General features: G+C 35.9%; 1 protein-coding gene across 2 annotated transcripts in view; it reads right to left on the bottom strand.

Moving 5' to 3' along the window:
* Positions 1 to 17,110, bottom strand: part of LOC129243458 (protein late bloomer) — a 43,368-nt gene extending 26,258 nt beyond the window's left edge. The window contains exons 1-2 of one of the 2 annotated variants that reach the window (XM_054880496.1): positions 17,023 to 17,110; positions 9,699 to 9,815 (exon numbers count right to left, since the gene is read on the bottom strand). In XM_054880496.1, coding sequence (XP_054736471.1) covers positions 9,699 to 9,755 — 57 coding nt within the window. In that variant the 5' untranslated portion in view covers positions 9,756 to 9,815; positions 17,023 to 17,110. The remainder of the gene's footprint in view (positions 1 to 9,698; positions 9,816 to 17,022) is intronic. The other variant, XM_054880497.1, reaches the window with a different exon arrangement.
* Positions 17,111 to 21,539: the final 4,429 nt, after the last annotated feature.

Raw genomic sequence — 21,539 nt, 5'->3', positions numbered from 1 at the left:
CTCAAATTCCTAATATTGTAGCTTCTACAGCCCATTAACTAGGGAGAGAACGGTCGCGTGCTCCAGTACCTCAAACTTTAAACTCATTTATCTCGAAACGACCTTTTTCGGCCTGGTGTAGTCAAAAAAAAAACTTTTCTATCAAATCGTCTGAAATTTTAATATGTTGTTCACAACATCAATGGCTATCGCTCGTACTAGAATCATATTAATATTTCAGTTATTTCGTACTTATTTCATTAAAAAACTGAAAAAAACCGATCTTAAAGTGTCGAATTCAAAACCGCGCTATTTGGTAAATTTTTTGTTTGTTTCATTTTTGTATATAAAAGAAGTTAAAAAAAGCCTAAAAAATTTAAATATCGTTTTTTATTTTTTTATTGTAAAAAAATTCCTGAAAATACTCTAAATTTTCGAGCTCTTGACCACCGGACCCCTTAAACCAAAATAATTGCAAATAAAATATTAATTAATGATTCGAAAAAAAAAATGTTTAAATACATTTTTGAAAGATTGTAAAATTTAATTGCTGTTAGGTTTTTCCAAGTTTCATGATTCATATAAAAATATGGCAATGTCCCTTTTCCCGTTGCAATATAAAAAAATTAATAGTAAAAAATTATACTTTGCCTTGTGGCGCCATCATGGAGCTCTTTAAATAAAACATAGGCATCCTAGTACCATTCATTATATAAAAAATAAATAAACAATTGGCACGTACACTTCTGTTAAGTGTTTGGCCGAGCTCCTCCTCATATTTGTGGTGTGCGTCTTGATGTCGTTCCACGAATGGAGAGACCTACAGTTTTAAACTGACTTCGAACGGCAGGTATTTTTTATGACGAGCTTTTTCATGGCAGAAACACACTCTGCTGTCCATTGACTTGCCGAGGGGCGATCGCTATTAAAAAAACTGTTTCTTTTTTTTTTTTTTGGTGTTTCACGGTGATTCGAACCAACGCACTCCCGAATGGTAGTCAGGGCTCGAAATTGACTTTTGAGGTTTATGCAAGTGGAATTTTCTTCTTAGAATTTTATATCGAATCCGCCCTAATGTACATATTGTAATGTCACACTGTCACTGGCATCAAACATTAAATGATTGCATTATACAATTAAAGCAACTAGCAAGCGAGGTTATCGGCCTCCGATTATATTTTTTACTTTGAAATGTAACGAACCACCCTCATGCGAAAAAAACTTTTTACGTCATGAAAAAATATTCTTTTCGAAATGGTTATCTACGGTCGCCTTCAGCTCACTGTTGTTCCCGCAACCTTTATCGCTGCACCTTCTTTTTCAATTAAAACAAAAACATAAATTTAAGCCATATCCGTTTTTTAGAGTTTGTGATCAGTTTCTGTGAAGACCGCATTTCTCGCATCCCGATCTTTACAACAAGTCCAATTGCCACTAATCGTTGGATCCTGTGAGCTTTCGTGTATTAATTTTTTCTGTGTGTAAATATTCATGTAAAATCTCTTTGATGGGTCAGTACTAATTTTTCGATTTTTTTAACATTTTCTTCCGTCACTATTATCGCTAGGTCGCCTTTACAGCTCGTGTTTCCTTGTTAAAATCGCTAAGCCCCTTTTTTATAATTGTATATGAGAGTACAGAGCCTTCAAGAACCGATGCCAATTTCTTAAAAACCTCTTTCGGGGTGCTTTCTTTTTCTAACAAGGAGTTTAAACACAGTTTGGTGGGTCCAATTTCCGCTCGCATGCTGTTGTTGTTTGTTCCAGAGGTAACTGTCAACTAAGCAAAGAAAAACAGTTTGTCACAGAATTAGTGTTGTCAGTAGCGATATAAGAAGCCAGCACTAAGTACCTTAGGTTTATATATTACCAGCCACTCCTCGTGATTCCGAGAAAAACCATTTTTTTCAGTGTTGTACTCAAATTCAAAATAGAAGTATTTACACATTTACTCCACTTGAATCCTTCGAGTATGTCGTTTCTAATATAGATATTAAAGCATATTTTAAGAATTATTATAATTTTCACATGGGTTTAATCCCTCACATAACCCGCCAAAATAAACTAAGATACAATCAGCTTCCACAGTAAGGAGGTAATTTTCATACTCGTTTCAAATATCTGCTGAAATTTAGTTTAATGCCGAATTAATACCAAATGAAGTGCTAAAAATTTGCTATGCAGAAATTCGAATGACCTCCAGGCGCATTGAGCAAACATCAATGCGAAATATCTAAGAGAAACTATCTCACTGTAATATTGGAATATACTTATGGCAGGCATATTCCCAAAGTTAATTACAAACATTGCAAAGATGAATTCACTTCGGCAAAGTTCTATAAATTATTTATTACGAGACTAGCCTCTCAAAAATTCCCTCTATTAACCGCCCACTCTCCGTTGTAAAACCAAATCAAAATACTGCTAATTTCAATTGAATATCGAATTCAAATTCACACACTCAATGTGTTTACAATAATCGATATGCAATAAACTAAATAATTTATGGCCAATTGCATGGGAAAAGGAAACAGATGTTTTACAAATTTTCACTCAAATAGGCACGAGCATACCACATAGAGTAAGTCAAATGGGAAGACAGTGGCAAATAAGGTGTGTGAATCAAAAGTACACATTTTGTAAACATAAAATATCGGAAGCATATACATGCATATGTTTTTGTATATATATGGTAGATCTATGTAGCGGATTAAAAAGTAGCGTTTGCTGCGCCAAAATAATTCTTTCTAGCGAAGAGATTGATCAACATTACTAGCCTACATAAATACTTGATTAAAAATACGTTCGAATCTTAAGGTGCGCTTGTGTGTTCATACAAAAATGTATTTAAAAATAACGCACAACTGTATGCGGCTGTCGAAATAATGTTGCCAACAGCACGCGAAAAGACATTAAAGCAGAGAATGAGAAAATTTCCAAATTCACAGCGAGCAACAGCACAAACTCGTGAAGGGTGGTAAATGCCAGTTTCTTTTAAAAACAAAATAACATGAACATTAATATATTTTTCTGCATTTTTCTAAAAACTTTGTGACAGTTTCTCGGCAAATTTTCATTAGATGTAACGACCACATAACACTGATGAGTCAGCGTGCCCCACAAAAGGCGCCGAAACGGCTGATGAGAAACATTTTTATATTATATTGATAGCCGGTGGCGTATAGTTTTATGTCTTTTTTTGTTTGCACTGAGAAAGACGGCAAATACCAATATGTATGTGGAGTGAGAATTATTATATTCTCAAGAAACTAAGAAAGTTGTTGAACACATTTGATAACTCAGATGCAAGAGTCTTGTATTATATTCCGTATGCCTTTTCATACTAAGAAAAAGTATATATTTGTAAAAGTATTAAGTTGAGGAATAAGTTCGTAGCGTTTTACCGAAGGCTTTTATTGAAACAAAAACCCATACCTATTTCAGTAAGTTAATCAATTTTTTTTCTAATAGCGGTCACCTCTCGGCAGACAATGGCAAACCCCCGAGTGTATTTCTGCCATGAAAAAGCCCCTCATAAAAATATCTGCCGTTCGGAGTCGACTTGAAACTGTAGGTCCCTCTATTTGTGGAACAACATCAAGACGCACACCACAAATAGGAGGAGGAGCTCGGCCAAACACCCAAAACGGGTGTACGCGCCAATTATATATATAATATATATCAACAATCAATTATATATTCTCCGCTGTTGTTTACAACCTCCTCCTACCTCTCGACGAATTTGTTGATGCCGTTCCGCCAAAAATCGCCTCGTTTGGTGCAAGAAGTTGTGGAGCCAGTTTTTAAGGACCTCTTTGTTATCGAAGGTAACGCCCTTCATATGGAATGACATGCTGAAAGCCCTTCCGTTCGAGCTCTTGGAATGCGGATTTGACGACTTGTGCAACATGCGGAATGGCGTTGTGGTGAAGAAGTATGGTTTGACCATGTCCATTAAGTATTTTCAATCGAATAGCCTCCTTTAAGCGGTGTAGCTGGGCAATGTAGAGCTCCTTGTTGACCGTGGCATTTTTTTCGATTTCCTAGGGCATGGTGCCCTCCCAGTCCCACCAAACACATATCATGATCTTCTTTGGATGAAGTTCCGGCTTGACTCTCGGCTTTGGTATATCTCCTGGAGCCACCCACTCCGTTCTTTGCTTCATATTGATGTATAGGCACCACTTTTCATTTTCCGTGACGATTCGGTACAAAAAGCGCAGTTTATGGCGGCGTGTTGCTCGATGACTGGCGAGATGTTGAGAAGCAATTTGAAGGCGACTTTCTTTGTTTCTTCGTTGAGCTCATGAGGCACCCAGGCTCCCAAAATAAAAATATAAATATAATATATATAAATTTAATTGGCGCTTACACCCTTTATTGGGTGTTTGACCGAGCTCCTCCATCAATTTGTTGTGTGCATCTTGATGTTTTTGCCCACATGGAGGACCTACAGTTTTATGCTACCTCCGAGCGGCAGTTGGTTCTCTATGAGAAGCTTTCTGATGGCAAACATACACTCGGAGGATTGATATTGTCTCCCGTCTTTTCCTTTCTTTTGTGTTTCATGGCCGGAAATCCGAACCGGAGCACTTCCCAATGGTAGTCACGTACCAACCTATTCGGCTACAGCGGCCGCTACCATAGACATTCTAAAATCCAAAACATTCAGTCCGTTTGTTGTTTTTGTTGTAACAGCATAAACATTCTCCATTTAGTTGGAATGGCAGTCTTTGGCCGGATATAAATCTGGATCATCCCGTAACATAGAACCGATGCATTGGGCTTTCGATAATCTTGTGCGGGTTTTTCGTTCCGCACAAGCGATAATTTCGTTTGTTGACATAGCCTTCAAGATGAAAATGGGCTACGTCAGAAATGATGATTGTTAAACCTAATTCAACATTAAATTAGTGATGTTACTTATACGCAAGATGTTCTCTTAGCTTTAATTGCAAAACGTTTATTAGGCTGGCGCTTGAAATGATGAGCTATAAAATCCGATGGTGAATACATTTCAGAAAATGACAAGAATAGGAACTTACGTTGTGAAATTGATAACTTAATTTGCCAATACCTAAGGAGATTCGCATGATCTAAGTGCTCCCATGTGCCACAAGTGGTTGATATTGACCCTTGAAAGATCCTAAGCAATTCTGGTAATGTAAAAATCAAGATATTCAACAGTAAGCTCACAATGTACAAAATGCAAAAATGTGACCAACATCAAGCCGTTATTCGGACCACATCAAATTTGAAGGAAACGTCTGATTTGCTGACGTAATAAGTGTGATGACAGCTTTTTGTTTACAATAGAACTCGGCGGTCATAAAGGAAAAAATTAATGCAGCCACTGCTCAAGTTACTTTCTTGCCATCTAAGCAACGACTAATGGGAAGAGCGTAAGGATTCGTATGAAATGAGAGGGCACAAATGTGCTGTTGTACTCTCAGCCGATCGTCAAAAAATGCCCACAGGGATCACCTGATTCGAAAGTGCTCTTTTAGGTAACACGGTTGCATAAAAAATAATTTCATTCAATAGAAAATCGTATCAAAAAGTCTAAAAAATTAGGTACAAATTTAGACATTTCTCAATAAAAAAACATTATTATAGCTAAGAAATATATTTAAAATATATCTTATGGTAAATTTTCCAAACCAAAGACATTACTTTGTACTTTCTATGTTTGCTTTAATGTTACCATACAAATTCTAATTTGGCATATAAACCCCTCCCCCCCATTACGCTCAAGCAAAAAGTCCAAGCACTCACCCCATTACACACCTAGGTGGCTGTCAAACCAGCACCTCGGGTGCCTGTCAAAAAACTAGAAAGATTAAGAGTGTTTTTACTTGTATTTCTATACAATTTCCATGGCATAGCTAATGACCAAATCTGGTATTCTATCATTTTTGAGTTGACATCCAAAATGACTTAGTTCGTGAAGCTCTCGTAATCGGCGCTGCTCAACGAAGGGCCGATTGTCTTTACAACATCACATGTCTTGGTATTTGCTCGGCGTTTGTTTTTCTGTCCAACTGTGAGTTGCATTTAGTTAAAGGATTCCTAATTTTTTTTTGACATGAAATGCAAGATATACCATTAGAGATATGAAAAGGCTGCTAAGCCACACATCCATCAATGAATCATTCTTTTGCGCGTTAATTTCGGTAACCAGGTAAACACCATCTTAGCAAGATCAGTTGCTCATTCTAGAACTGCTCTTGTACCCTTTTTGTAAGGTGTGCCAAAACTCTCGTTTTTTATAGTCCTCTGAGGGAATACAAAAAGATTTGAAAATTTCAATTCAATTCAATACAGTACGATTTCCAACTCTTCTGTATCACAAAGCATTTATGTTTTTGTGTTTTTTATTGTATGTATGCATGCATATTTCGTTTAGTCTTTTATTTTTCATTTTTTTTTTTTTAACCAGCAAAAATAAAAGGAACTGAGAAAGTGATGATTCACATTATCTGTTGCCATACATACTCGTATGTATGTAAGTATGTTATTTCTTTTGTCGTTGCCTTGTTTGCAGAACCATTCAAATGTATATTTACTAGTGTAGTAGACGCGTATGACATTCTTCGAAATGCTTTATTGACTTTACTGCTTATTGGAGAATGCATTTCAATAATACGCCCCTATTTTTAAATATAAAACATATGCATAATTCCATTACACATATTTTTACATATTTTACATACTTTTTAACTATAGGGTTTTTTAATAAGAGGTGTTATTTTGATATTCAAAGAAAAATGCTATTTTTTAATATAAATGATCGGATGTTTATTTCATTATAAAGAGGAAGGTATGCCGTTAATAGTGGAAAATAACATCAGGCAAATGACCACTACGGCCACGCTTACATGCCAATATCCTTTTCAGCAAATTTTCCATAACCGAATTGCAAAGTGGCTGCCCTGTGTCCTCGACAGCCCCACGAATTCCATCTTTGAGGTCTTGAATCGACCCTGGGCTGTTGGCGTCGACCTTCTCTTTCACGTGGCTCCAAAGAAAAAAGTCACAAGGTGTTAAATCACAAGATCTCGGTGGCCAATTGTGATCACCTCTTCGGTCCTAAAACTTTTCGCGTAAAATGGTTTCGTTGCTTGTGCGCCGTCTTGTTGAAAATAAACGTTGTCCAGATCTTTACCATACATTATTCCGGTCATAAAAAATCGTTAATCATCTCTCGATAGCGCAATCCATTCACCTGTAACACCTGTTGTTAGAAAACCCTATATCTTCCATACTATACATACCATCCATATGTATGTATGGCGTATTTTCTTTAGACGTAACTCTTCATATATAAACTTGAAAGGTCCTTGCCGTTAATGGTCACTGACTCTAATAACAAATTGAACTGTTATTTGTTAAAATTGTGTTGAATTTGTATTGTGAAGTTGCTTCGCATCCAGCAAATTTGTTAGTGGTCCTACATACAAACATATGTGATGTGCATTAAGCAGACCAGTCCCGAGTAGTCAACTTTATATGTATGTAACAATGAATGTGTGTGTCTTTTATTGGTGTCTACAGTACTCAACCGATATTTATGAAATTTTTCCTTAATTTTCTTTAAAAACTTAGCCCATGTCCCAGTCCAGGTCATAAGCTAAATGTGTGCAAAATTTCACAGAAATCAGTTGACTCGTTTCCGCGTGATTAAGCCACAAACGTCCAAACTCTACAAACATATGTATTGTATATATCGGATATTTTTTTAAAGCTTGAGAACTTAAAATGATAATACGACACAGAAATATTGTTGGATTGAATTTTTTTATTATAATCAGATAGATAATTTCATGGCAATTATATTTTGAATATGTTATATGTCCGCCGTGGCTACGAGTTACATGGTCCATTCGATCAGTCCAATTTTTTCTATTTCTTCAATAAAATCTGAATAATAAACCTTCTTGCACGAGCTGTATTTTATAGGCACATAAGCCAAGATCGATGTAAAATTTTCTACGTAGTCGAAGGGCAAAGATCAATAAGTTGAGAACGACGGCGAACCGATATGTATTTTGCCGTCTTCTTCAACACTTCGCTCTATGAACTTCCCCAACCGATTTTTTTTTTTTTTTCAAAGTAAATTTCCACAATTTCAGGCTTGACCCCAATGGCCCTTCCTTCTTCGCCATCGTCCTACATAGATCGTTATAAGCCAATTGACCCTGCATCATATGGAGTTTCAACAGACATCTTGAGCACCTGGACTTCGCCGTTGACATTTGCCTCCACTCTCAGAAACTCACCAACATGCAAGCGAAGGCGGACAGACTAGTCACGCTGGCACGCACTGTCGGACTAGAGGTCAACATCGCCAGGACAAAGGCTATGAGAGTCAACCACAACAAAGCAAGACGTAAAATAGTTGACAAGTGTCCGGTGAAATTTGTCGAAAGCTTCTGCTACCTCGGCTGCACTATCACGACAGACGGAGGAGCAGAAGAAGATGTCAACTGCAGGCTAAACAAAACAAGGGCGGCGTTCGGACGAATGCATACAGTATGGGTGAGTTCGCAAATCTCCAGGCGCACTAAACTGCGAATATTCAGCTCATGTGTGCAGTCTGTATTGTTGTACCGAAGTGAAACGTGACTGGTCTCCAACATCATCACAAAAAGGCTACAATCTCTCGTCAACAAATGCCTCCGCATCATCTGTAGAATATTCTGGCTGAACACCATCAGCAACAAAGCGCTGTGGAGATTAACGAATGAGGAGCTCATCCTATGGCACATCAAACGCCGAATGTGGCGATGGATAGATCACACGCTCAGAAAACCACCAGATAGCATTACGAGGATGGCACTGGACTGGAACCCGCAAGGGAGCAGAGGTCGCCGTCGACCAAAGATCACTTGGCGAAGTTCGATGTTGCGGAAACTAGCTGATGCCAACATCACATGGGACGGCGCAAAACAAAAGCCCAGAACCGTGAACAGTGGAATAATCGTGTCAAGGCCTTATGCTCCCGAGCGGAGTGAACAAGGATACACAAAAAAAATTCCACAATTTGCAAGCATTGTTTTGGCGTTAATTCATGATGACTTGTCAAACCTTACTGAACAGAAATGTGAAAACAGTTTGCCATTTTCAGCTGTCAAAACATAGTTATCGATATCGATATCGACATTTCTCATGCAGCTAAAAATAACACCCGATACAAACTTTCACACGAGTATTAGTAGGATAGGACTAAAAGTCAAAGAGCTTAGAGCAACATAAGATAATTTAGAAATTGGCTTGTAATTTGTGATATAATCTTTGTTTCCATTTCTAAGGAGTAAGACGTCTGATATACGTTTGCAATCATCAATGAAGATATCTTAATGTATATTCAAATACGACTTCATTTTTTCCCAAATATTTCGGCTTAGAGAAAAAGTTAAAGATAAAGTTTTTGAAACATGTTTTTAAATATTTTTTATCTTTTTACTTTTTTGGCTTTAAACACGTTTTAAGAACCATCGGAATTGTAAAAAAAAGCATTACCTTTTAATCAAAACCCACCTTTGTTGCTTCAAGCCAAATTTACGAATACTAATTTTAATTTATCGATTTGTTCATAACTTCCACTTTGTGCACATAAAAATTGTTTTTAAGTACACATATGTACATATATAATACCTAAATAATTGCTTATTTAATAAAAAATAAAAACAAAAAAATTAAAATGTAAATTTAACTTACCGCACATATCACATCAAATACGAATGTGAATTTTTTGATTGTCGACGTCGATGTCATTTTTATGGTTGCTTTTTTATATTAATTTTTCAATTACTTTTTGTTTTTTTTTCCTTGCTTCTGAAGTAAAACGTAATTAAATTTTAAGTAAACAATAATTTAATAGACACGTTATATGTGAGAGCATAAATAGTAGTACTCCACTCAGCTTATTGTGTGCTCTGTCTTTCAAAGGTACATACATATGTATATACAGGTAAGAGTTCAAGCCGTTAATTAATTCATAATGCAATGTAAGCGATTAAATGATATGAAATTATTAAAAGAAAAGCTAATAACGAGCGAAATATGATGCCATAATAAGCGTATACATAGTAAATCTGTAAAGGCTCTAAAACCCGCTTAAGGACAAGAATTTAAGAGCAGTGACAAATTCAGGCACAAGTTCATTTATGTTTATTTAAAACAACACAAGATGTCCCGCAAACAATCATAAATTATTTATGTACCGTACATTATCGTTCGCATTCGCAGATGATGAGGCATGGATGGATCTATGATATGGAATCGGAAAGAGCCAACTCTCATCGGAATGGCACTTCTCAAGCTAACTAAAATCCAAAAACAAAAACGTCAAGTCAATCCAAAATCAGGACTGCTTTAACAGATTTTTGTGACTCCCATGCGGTTCACTCCGAATTTCTTCCATAAGGCCATACATTAAAAATACGGAGTATTATGTAAACGCACTAATGCATTTAAGGGCGAATTTTCGTCCGGCAAAGCCGAAACTCTGTGGCTTCAGTGGATGCACGATAGTGCCTTGGCTTACGCATATCATCTTATATGTGACTATTTGACCAAGAAAAAAACATTCTACTGTTACACAATCCTCCTCCAAAACACCTTCTTCTCGGATATGATCCTATAGCGCGAAGAAAGATTAGATATCGTAACAGATTTCTTTCTATCCTATCAGACCACTACAGCTCCATCTCAGGTTTATTGATGAGACTGAGTTTGGACGAGGTACTGTGATGGTAGTGAGCATAAAAGACCGTGTGGTTGAAGTGCATCCCTCATTTATATTCATTCATTCACATATGTAGGCTTCAGATAAAATTAAAATGGTCACGTGAGAGCTTTTCTGGCGGTAAACGGCGAAACCAAAAATCTCCGAATCTTCAGTTTCATAACCTTAGTGCAACATTTTCATTTTACAACCGCCATATTGAAACCGCCATTTTCAATTTTCAAAAATTGGCATCGGATTTGTAATCAGTGACCTTAAAAATCGCGAGCAATCATGAGCTTGGCTCTGAATAAATTGAAATTCGATCACTATCACGGGACCTTAGAGGGTCAGCCGCATTTTTTTTCAAGTGGTTTATTTTTTTCGAACTTCTTATGGAGTCTTTATTATGTAAGATTCAAGTTTTAATTTGAGTAAAGGTTGAAGTCTCCAGCATATCAGGATTTTAAGAATAGGGGTGTAAAAACATCCAAACGCACGTTTTCATGGTTTTTTCTCCAATTTTCTCACTCCGTTCACCACGTGATTCGAACTTTGAAACACCAAAACCATGATGGAAAGAATAATGAGATGGCGCCTATCATGCTACCGTTACTTTGCTCTCAACATAATTATTTGACAATGAGTGACGTCGTATTAGCACCAGTATGGCCAGATTACCATTTTCGTTACTTGATTCAGCATTTTTTTGTTATTTAGTCTCGAAATTTTAGTTCTTTCTTCATGTAATTTTTCTAGCCTGCTCTAATTAAAATGTAATGTTTATAATTTTGTAAAATATACATATATATATATATATAATTGGCGCATACACCTGTTTTGGGTGTTTGGCCGAGCTTCTCCTAATTGTGGTGTGCGTCTTGATGTTGTTCCACAAATGGAGGGACCTACAGTTTCAAGCCGACTCCGAACGGCAGGTATTTTTATGAGGAGTTTTTTCATGGCAGAAATACACTCGGAGGTTTGCCATCGTCTGACGAGAGGCGACCGCTATTAGAAAATCTTTTTTTTAATTTTAGTGTTTCACCGAGATTCGAACCTACGTTCTCTCTGTGAATTCCGAATGGTAGTCACGCACCAACCCATTCGGCTACGGCGAATGATTGTTTCATCATTTTTCATATCATCTAAAACACAAAGTTGAAAACTTCACTTGCAAAATCATACATGTAAATATGTGTGTGACCTTTAAGCGAGCTTAACTGTGGGCTCGTTCGAGTCAATACTGCAGCTCTTATAAATGTTTGCAACCCGAACACTTTTCTCATGTTAGGGATCTATTTTGCATAGATTTGTAGGTGAAGGTAAGTACAAATAATCGAAATTTCTATAAATATTTTCCTTGATAATTTCGATATTGACGGTAATTTACGTTTGAAAATGATAAAGAAAATATTGAAGCAATCGCATAAACATAATTTGTATGAGACTTTTCGCGAATTTTTGACTATTAAAAAGCTTTAATTTTGCCAAAACTTCGCATCGAACACGATACTTTAAAAAATGGTGCAATCCAGCGGCTGTGATTTCAACTCGAACAAGCCCTGCAACAGGGCACATTAAACAGGTAGCAGCAGTAGGGTTGCAATTTTAATATTTTTCTATATATTTTTGGTCTCTAAATTGTGGAATTGTGTTTAAGTTACTCTAAACTGTCAATCTGTGTTTATATATTTTGACATTCTAGGTTCAAAAAGCAAAAATACATTGCACTTATTGTTTTTGCTTTGTTGTGCTGTGCTACCTGTTTCGTATGCCTTGCCCTATAGTCATTAAACACTCGTTGCGAATGCGCATTGAGCCAACGCTTTCTCCCTCTTCCTCTACTCGAAGCAAGTTTTTGTGCGTCTGTTCATTTTTTATTTACGCTATGTAAGTGCTTGGAGAGCAACCAGTTTAGACACAAACAAATACATATGTATGTACATATAAGTTAATCAAAAGTTCTTTCTGTTCGGCTGTAGTGAAGTTGGTTTTGGCGCTTTTGTTTTGTAATTTATTATTTTAATTTGTTTTGTTATTCGATGCGTTCAAATTTTTAACGTCTGCTTAGCTTTTCGTTTTCTATGTTTCCCCTTTGCTAATGTTCACTTTAATTATTTTATTAAATGTGTGTGTGATTGGATTTTTTTTTTTTGTTTTGTTTGCTAACGTTTCACTTTTTCAAATTCACGAGCACTGGGTGCGTTGTTCTTTGTTGAATTTTTTTACACTTTTGTTTGGATCGTCAATTATTTATTGCTGGCAACGTAGAGGAGAGATGCCATCATTGCTTATATTATCCAGTGAACTAATTTAGCATCACACAACACAGAATATGCCAAAAGTAGCAAACAATTTATTGAAAAACTTATTGGTCATCTTACATTTATTGTGGCTCTTTAGGGCAATTTTTATGGTTATGTTTGTGTACACAGTTTGTCAAGAAAGTATTTTTGCAAGGGTGAAAAATAATTGCTTACGTTCTTTTTTGTAAATAAATCGTTGACTTAGCAAAATAATTGTTTCTTATATTTAGTAGAATTACTTGTATTATTCGAAGTTACATGTTTACTAAAAAATATTAAATATAGTGCGTAAAATTTAGGTAAGGTTAGGTTGTAGCAGTTATCCACTATGAGACACACTCAGGCTCTTGAAATCAGTGAGAACTGACCAAAAACTATAGAAGAACAATGATTGCCGCGGCATTAGGATCTTCTAACTCTTCTTTATCTATGTCATTTTTGTAGGCAGAATTTAGGTTAGCGCACTACCCCAGGTTGTCGAAGAAAGGAGCACCAGTGACCTTAATCGACTAGTTGCGAAGCCTGAACATTTACAGTAAAAGTGCTTAACAGTTTCCTTCTCTGAAAGGTCGATTGTCCAACGGCCGGTAAACACAGCTTTGCTGGCTACTACTTTTTCCCTTCTTTCTGGTAGATCTCGTATACCGTCGCGGTAAAACTGTTCCTCTTTTTAGGCTATCCTCAAGCCATTTTTTGTTGTCTTCATATGAGTGGAACTGCTGGTCAGCTAGACCATGTGCCATCGATTGGAACAGGTGATAATCGGACTGCACAATATCTGGAGAATATGGCGGGTGGGGTAGGACTTCCCATTTCAGTGTTTCCAGGTAGGTTTTAACGGGTTTGGCAACGTGAGGCCGAGCGTTGTCATGCAGTAGAATCACTTGTTCATGCCTTTCCGCATATTGCGGCCGGTTCTCGCGTGGTGCTCGGCTCAATCGCATGAATTGAAGTCGATACCGACCCCCCGTGATGGTTTCGCATGGTTTTAACAGTTCATAATAAATAACACCAACTTGGTCCTACGAAATACATAGCATAACCTTCGCAGCGTGAATATTCGGCCGAGGCGACGACGTAGAAACATGGCCGGGCAGTCCCCATGACTTTCTTTTCTTTGGATTGCTGTAACAAACCCATTTTTCATCACCCCTTACAATACGATGAAGAAAATCCTTCCTTTTTTGCCGCTGGAACAGTTGTTCACAGGCGAAAAAACGACGTTCAACATCCCTTGGTTTCTGAATCATGCCCAAAGCATGCAATCGTTTGGAAATGGATTGGCGGGTAACTCCTAGCACTGAAGCAAGCTCATCTTGCGTTTGACACGGATCCTCATTGAGCAATGCCTCCAATTCAGCGTCTTCGAAGGTTTTTGGCCTTCCTTCACGCGGACGGTCGTCAACATTAAAATTACCGTCTTTGAAGCGACGGAACCAATCTCGACACGTTGTTTCACTTAAAGCAGCATTTCCATAAACTTTTTGTAGCTCTCGATGCGCTTCAGGTTTTTTTTTTTTTTTTAATGAAAGACGAAAATCAACACTTCCCGCAAATGACGATTATTCGGCACAAAATCAGACATTTTCACAAAACCAAAAGTATATGATACCAAAACAAAATCACTAATGTGTCGAAGCAGTTTGTTTACCATATGTCCAAGCTTGGTTTATGACGTTTAGCTTATTTATTTGTTGTTACGTAACACAATCTTGTAAACTATCATTCTATCAAAATATATCGAAATGTTTGTAGGTAGACGAAGGTCTCTGTCTTGGAAAGATATGACGGATAAGAGCTTGGCTTCACTTGGTGTTCCAAGCGGCGTCGGTTAGCACCAGGAAGAAATGACCGGCGCGCTTTGTTAAACTCGGCCAAAGTCGTGTAAGCGGTTATCGCGACGTCAAGAAGAAGAGGAAGATTGTTGTACCATGGGTCAATGTACGTCAAACATCACCAGCTGACTGACACAACTACCAATGAGAGCAAAGTGACAGAAGACATAGTCATTTAAAATTTAAGAGTTTTGCATTCCAAGAATTTGACAAAGCTGATAAAAAATAATTGTAAAAACACTTTATGGACCATTGACAGCATTAAAATAATGCAGGGGTCACGCATTGATGAATTCCAATAATGATAGCATTAAACTAAGTGATAGCATTCATTGTTTTCGAAATCTGTCTCTGATTGCCATATAATTCTAAATACCATATTAATTTAAAGTAAAATTTGGTTTTAATAAAGGAATAATTTATTTTCAAAATAAAACTTGAAAAATAATATTTTCCTCTTGCAGAGACACTTTCTTCACAAACTGTATATATATTGGCCTAAAAATCTAAAACTTTTGACTATATTCTTAATTTATATTACACATTTTCAGATATTATATTATTAACAGGTTCATTTTTATTGAAAAATTTAACTTCGTTTGCTAGGAACTACTCTTCGAAATAAAAAGTTTCGAAATTTCGCTAGTTTTTTAATGCGCGTAGCCACCACGATTGCCGTTTTGGTCTAAATGAATCGAATTTGGTTCATTTTTTTAAGTTTTGTTCAATTCGTTTTAAAATGGGCCATTTCACACAGCTTTGGTTAGGTTATTATCCACTTCGTGTCATAGTTTCGCTTCCTCGATTTTTGTACTTAATTGCGACTCTTTAAATTGGGCGGCTTCTATATTTCTATTCAGTTTTGGACGTTAACTTTGAACTTGGCCTTGCCAATTATATGCACAGTGAATATGTTACGATTGTCGTTAGTTTAAGGTATACGAATTTTAACAATTAAGAGAAATGTGTGCCCATTTACAAAATGTTTATAGGTTTCCGAGCCGAGAGAAATTTATAAAATATTAATTGCTCCGATACTCATCGGAAACATATTAAATGTGCTGTACGAAGTTTTTATGTAGAACTCTCAGCCCAAATGAAAAAAAACCTGCTATTTAAATCGAACCGATATTGAAAATCTTGAAATTGGAAAACCATATAAGTTGAAGCGAATCGAAGCCTGTGATCTCCACAACATTTGGTTCCAACAGAGCTGCGCTACTTGTCATATAGCGCATGAAACAATGGATTCACTTCGGTGAACAATTTATCTCTCGTTTCGGACCAGCGGACTGGCCACTAAGTTCGTGTGATATCACACATTTGGACTTTTATATGTGGTGATATATATAAACTTTGTGGATAAACTAGCTTCGATTGAGGCATCGAAAGCCAACATTACTAAAATTATTCACGAGATACCGACCGAAGCCCTCCAGCGAATCATTCAAAATTGGTGTTTACGGATGGCCCAATTTCGGCGCAGTGGCGGCCAGCATTTGAAAGGGATTATCTTCAAAAAATAAATGTCATGAATGGTTCTGCACAAAACTAATAATGATTGCCCAATCAATTTGCATTTTCGTTATTTTATTTCAATTTTAAGTCCGATGCCTATAAATTGATCTCCCTTTAGAAAGTGCCTTATTTTTAATTAAAATATATTTATATTGAATTTTTCTTTATATACATATATAATATAAAGTAAATATTATATTATAAATATTACTTTGAAAAACATTTAATATGCATTTTTTATCAACTTTGTATGCAATATGTAAAAGAGAAAAACGTAATAAAAACTAAATGGCATATTTTCTCGATATAAAACAACAAAAAGCAACCACATTCTTCGATATAATAATTCTGGCACATTTTATTGGTCCAAAAAAAATTGCAAACGGCAACCGTGATGTTCAGATATACGAACACATATATGTATGTATGTATTCTGCAGAGTTAAAAGTTATTCACAAATTGGAAGCAAGAGACCGCATTGCTTTCATTTGTGAGATGTGCATGTGTATTTACTTCAATGAATTATTTATTTAATTTTAATTAACAATCTGTATTGTATATATTTATTTGGTAAACAGTTATTTCTACACACTTCACTCAAATGCAAATTTTATTTTTAAAAAATATTGTATTTGCATTATTATTAATATTACTTTGTCGTATTCGTTTCAGGTACAAATATGCACAAAAAATAACTTTTTCTTTACACCGTCTAATTTAAGGCCACCGTCTACTTTTACGCGGCACAAAATACTGAGACCGCATTTCATTCATTATTCTCTTGAGGCTCTTCAGTCTTTCAGCAATTTTTTTGCACATGAGTGAACCTGTGCTGTCAAATTTGTGGTAGTTTATTAATAAAAACTGTGCTAGATATCCAACAAAGTGTGGTGGACTATTTGTAAACCTTAAAACATTTGCAACGATTTTTTTTCTTCAATAAATAGTTATTATTCAGAACAGTTACAAAGAATATAACAAAAAATGTAAGAAATACTAATTATTGGATAAAAATCGTAATATAACAAATATAAATAAATAATTTTTATGAGCATAAGTCCTCCAAATATTTACAGTAATTATGAAATTAGCTGTTCAGCTTTCATGAAACTAAAATTTCTCAGCATTTATCAAAGCAAAGTTTCTCAAAATGTATATGTACATATAAAATGTATATGTATGTATAAATATACGAGTATGGTAGCTGTGGTTGAAATGTTTCCAACAATTTTCCAACATGTTGTAGTGGCGCTCTGGAGTGAACGAAATTTTCTCATGAAGCAATAATTAAAGATGATGTCAAATATCTAATTTTCACCCTGGGCAGCCCCTTAATAAATCTGGGATGTGCTCCAGGAAAAGTTACTTATTATTTCAGATCAAATTCTAAAGAAATAGTACTCAAAAACATAGAGACAAAACTTGCTAAAATATATTTAGCAGTTGTTGTGCCACAAAAGGTGGACAAAAGAGGGCGTTCAGTTTGTTCATATCCTAAAAGACAAGATAAAAAGAAAATATTGGCTAAAATCGAGCGACACTTCATTGAAATCAGGCGAAAAAGTTTGCTTAGATCACTTTTCGTTAATAGATTTCGAGATCGGGTCAGGTCGGAAGAGGCGAAGTTGTCCAGTGGTGCTCTTCCGCAATCAGAGTAAATCCTCTTTCATTTAAAAATTGTAGGAATGACTTGTGAAACTGAGTAAATTAAAATTCCACGCCAGTCAAATACTTTCTGAGGGGCAGATTAAAAAGTTGGAAGACCAAAATTCCTACTTACATGAATTAACATGGGCCTTCTGAGAATGGGAAAAATATATTTCTTCTTCCTCTTTCACTTAAAAAGTCTAGTTTTATTTAAACGGAAAATAAATTTGTCCAACTTGAGGAATGATTTGTGAAACTAAGTAAATTAAAATCCTACAAAATGTTGCAAGATCCAACAAATGCAATACATTGGACTTGGGCCGATGTGGCACAGGCAATATGCAAAATTCGTACATGAATTTTCATGAGTCTTCTGAGGTTGGGAAAAATATATTTTTTCTGAGAAACTTATAATTTTTATGATATACAGAGGTAGTTTGGCAAAGCTTTTGTGAAAGTACCGAAAGTTGCAGAAATTTTTAAAATCCAACAATTAAGGGGTCCCGGTGGTCTAGAGCTCGAGTATTTTCAAATATATATTTTTTTAACATGTTTAATGTTTAGGCGTTTTCTTTAACTTCTTTTACATACAAAAATGAAAAAAAAAAAATTTTTTTTTAGTTTAATAATCTTAAAAATTACGCTCTTGTTGACTCACTCGAAAAATTGAACCTGAGTGGTGGTGTCTATTTTGGCTCATCTTTTAATCTTAAACACAAAAACCAAAAAAAAATATTAATCAGTATAATTGCAGCTATGTCCTGTACTAAAATAAAAAACAAATTTTACAAAATGGCGTGGCTTTGAATTTTACACTCTAAAAATCGGGTTTTTTTCAGTTTTTTAATAAAACAAAAGAACTAATTGAAATAATAATATGGTTCTAGTACGGGCGATGGCCATTGGTGTTGTGAATAACATATTCAAATTTCAGACCATTCGGTTGAATCGTTTTTTTTTTTTTTTTTTTTTGACAACACCAGGCCGAAAAAAGTAGTTTCGAGATAAATGAGTTTAACGTTTGAGGTACAAGAGCGTACGGACCACTCTCTACATAGCTAATGGGCTGTAGAAGCTATAATATTGAAAATTTCCGCATGAAAATTTCTCAGTATATTCTTAAGATTCTATACTTTCGAAATATCGAAAAAACAAAAAATCGATTTTTTGAAATTTCTGGACCCGGTCGTCCTTAAGTTCAAAATACTAATTTAAGTTGTATTTTATTTTTTCGGAGTGCCAGGTCATAGGAATATAACAGGAAATTGCAAAGCAGATGAACCTGCTAGAATAGGTACAACTCTTGATATCCAATTGAAGAAAACGTTGATACCTATACCGCCTATGCCCACTTGTAAATTACTAGTAGATAGGGAAACCATCAACATGGTAAATACAATTTGGCAAACCTGACTACATACGAGTTAAGCAAACAGGCATGGCCGAATTGGAACAGCGGACACTCAAAATCCAATTGAGATTTAATAGGGAAGTTACTAGAAACATGATAGTTCTGTTAATTGGTCATTGTTTAATAGTTAACCACGCCAGAAGGTTTGGACTTCCATACTTTGAATTTTATAGGAGCTGTCTTAACACGGAAGAAGAGGAAACAATCAGGCACAAGGCCTAGCCAACAGGAGACTTCGCACTCTTGGTAGAGCATTCTTAACAGATGTAGCGGATATAGCGTATCTAAAACTTAAGAAGCTTTCTCGTTTATAAAAGCTAGAGAATGGAAAGCTAAATAGGACCCCATAGCGTAAGGAAAAGTTCCAGTGGTACCACAACGGATCTACGACATGTCTAAGTGTGTGGTTACGACAGCTATCCTACCTACCTACCTACCTTCTAAAACCAGAAAAAATCATATCAAATTTAGGAAAAATTACTAAATTAAAGCTTTGCAAATAAAAATACCATGAAATATAGTAAATAAAGAACTCAGATGCAAAGAAAGATGTCTTGTATATGTAACAAATCCACGGGATTGGTCAAGTTAAAACTATAAATAATTAAATATCATTCATAAAATAAAATTAAATAATTCTATGGGCTACAATGACCTTTTTGGAACTCATTTTTTTAAGTTAGAACTGTCAAGGGCAAGAGAATAGAAGAATGGAATGAATGGCAAATAGACAAAATTAGTTTAGCGCGCATTCACAACACAACAACATTTTTCCGTCATTCCGTTTTACTGATTTTTCTAAATTAAAGGCGAGTTGAAGGACAAGCAATCAACTACTCTAACCCCATCACTTTCTAGATATACGCCTTGGGTGGAAAGTCAAAAATATAGGGTTTTTTAATTGGCGTGGGTCGATTTTGGCGCCCTGTGGCAGCCATTTTGTTTTGGTGACATCTGTCAAATCTTTTGTTTATTATTCAGTTGTTTATGCCAAATCATCATGGCAAGTTACACGATTGAACAGCACGTTCAAATGATAAAACTTTATTATCAAAATAAGTGTTCATTAACGCAAACGTTGTGCGCATTGCGCCCATTTTTCGGTAGACATGGTGGCCCTTCCAATTTCTTATGGCCCATATTGAACCATATGGACCTAGACGACATGTGGTTCCAGCAGGACGGCGCTACGTGCCACACAGCAAACGCCATTTTATTCCATTTCAACATCTACCCGCCCTTATTGAAAAACCCTTTATAAAATAAATGCCAAAAATAAGGTAGCAGCTTTCGGAAGGCGCCATCTTTTGTATTTTCTACATCGTGGAGCACACACATACTTACATATATAAACAAAAAGCAGAATAACTGCACTTCCCCACTTCGCAAGCTCTTCGACGAATAAAAGCTCAATATTTATAATCAGAGGTATTCACTGTAAGCTCACTATTTTCGGCGTTCACTTATTCGACAATTTAGACATGTGTTGTAATACTCTAGCGCATAAAGAATGATACATTGAAAAAAACTATTTCATGTTTCCCTAATTAAAAGTGCTTCCCATGAATTTTTAACACAGCTTTAAAGAGGAACTAGTGGTAATTTATCTGCATATGTATCTCCAAAAAATAATTTTATGATGAACAGAATAAACAATTAAATAAACTCCGATGTGTGGTTATATAATATATTGTATATATGTATGTATATACTTATAAATGCAAAGGCGTAGTGCACCATGAGTACCTTCCATCGGTCCAGACAGCCAATAATGAATATTATTTATCCGTTTTGAAGCGTTTGAGAGATGCTGTACGTCGCAAACGGCCGGAAATGTGGGCAAAAGAATTCTTGGATTTTGCATGATGATAAGGCGCCATAGCCCCGAGCCCAAATTGTGCTGGATTATTTGACCAAACACCAAGTAAATACCATCGTGCAAGCACCGTATTCACCTGATATGGCCCCGTGCGACTTCTTTTTGTTTCCGAAGTTGAAGTTACCACTTCGTGGAAGGAGATTTCAGTCGATAGAGGAGATCAAAGAGAATGCGACGAAAAAGCTGAAGGCCATCGAAGGTCGGCCTACCAGAGGTGCATCGAGGGCTGGGTT

This window comes from Anastrepha obliqua, chromosome 4 (genome assembly GCF_027943255.1).
Source record: "Anastrepha obliqua isolate idAnaObli1 chromosome 4, idAnaObli1_1.0, whole genome shotgun sequence".
Taxonomy (NCBI): Eukaryota; Metazoa; Arthropoda; class Insecta; order Diptera; family Tephritidae; genus Anastrepha; species Anastrepha obliqua.
Note: the sequence above shows the minus strand (reverse complement) of the source record. Positions and strands in the feature narration are given on the sequence as shown.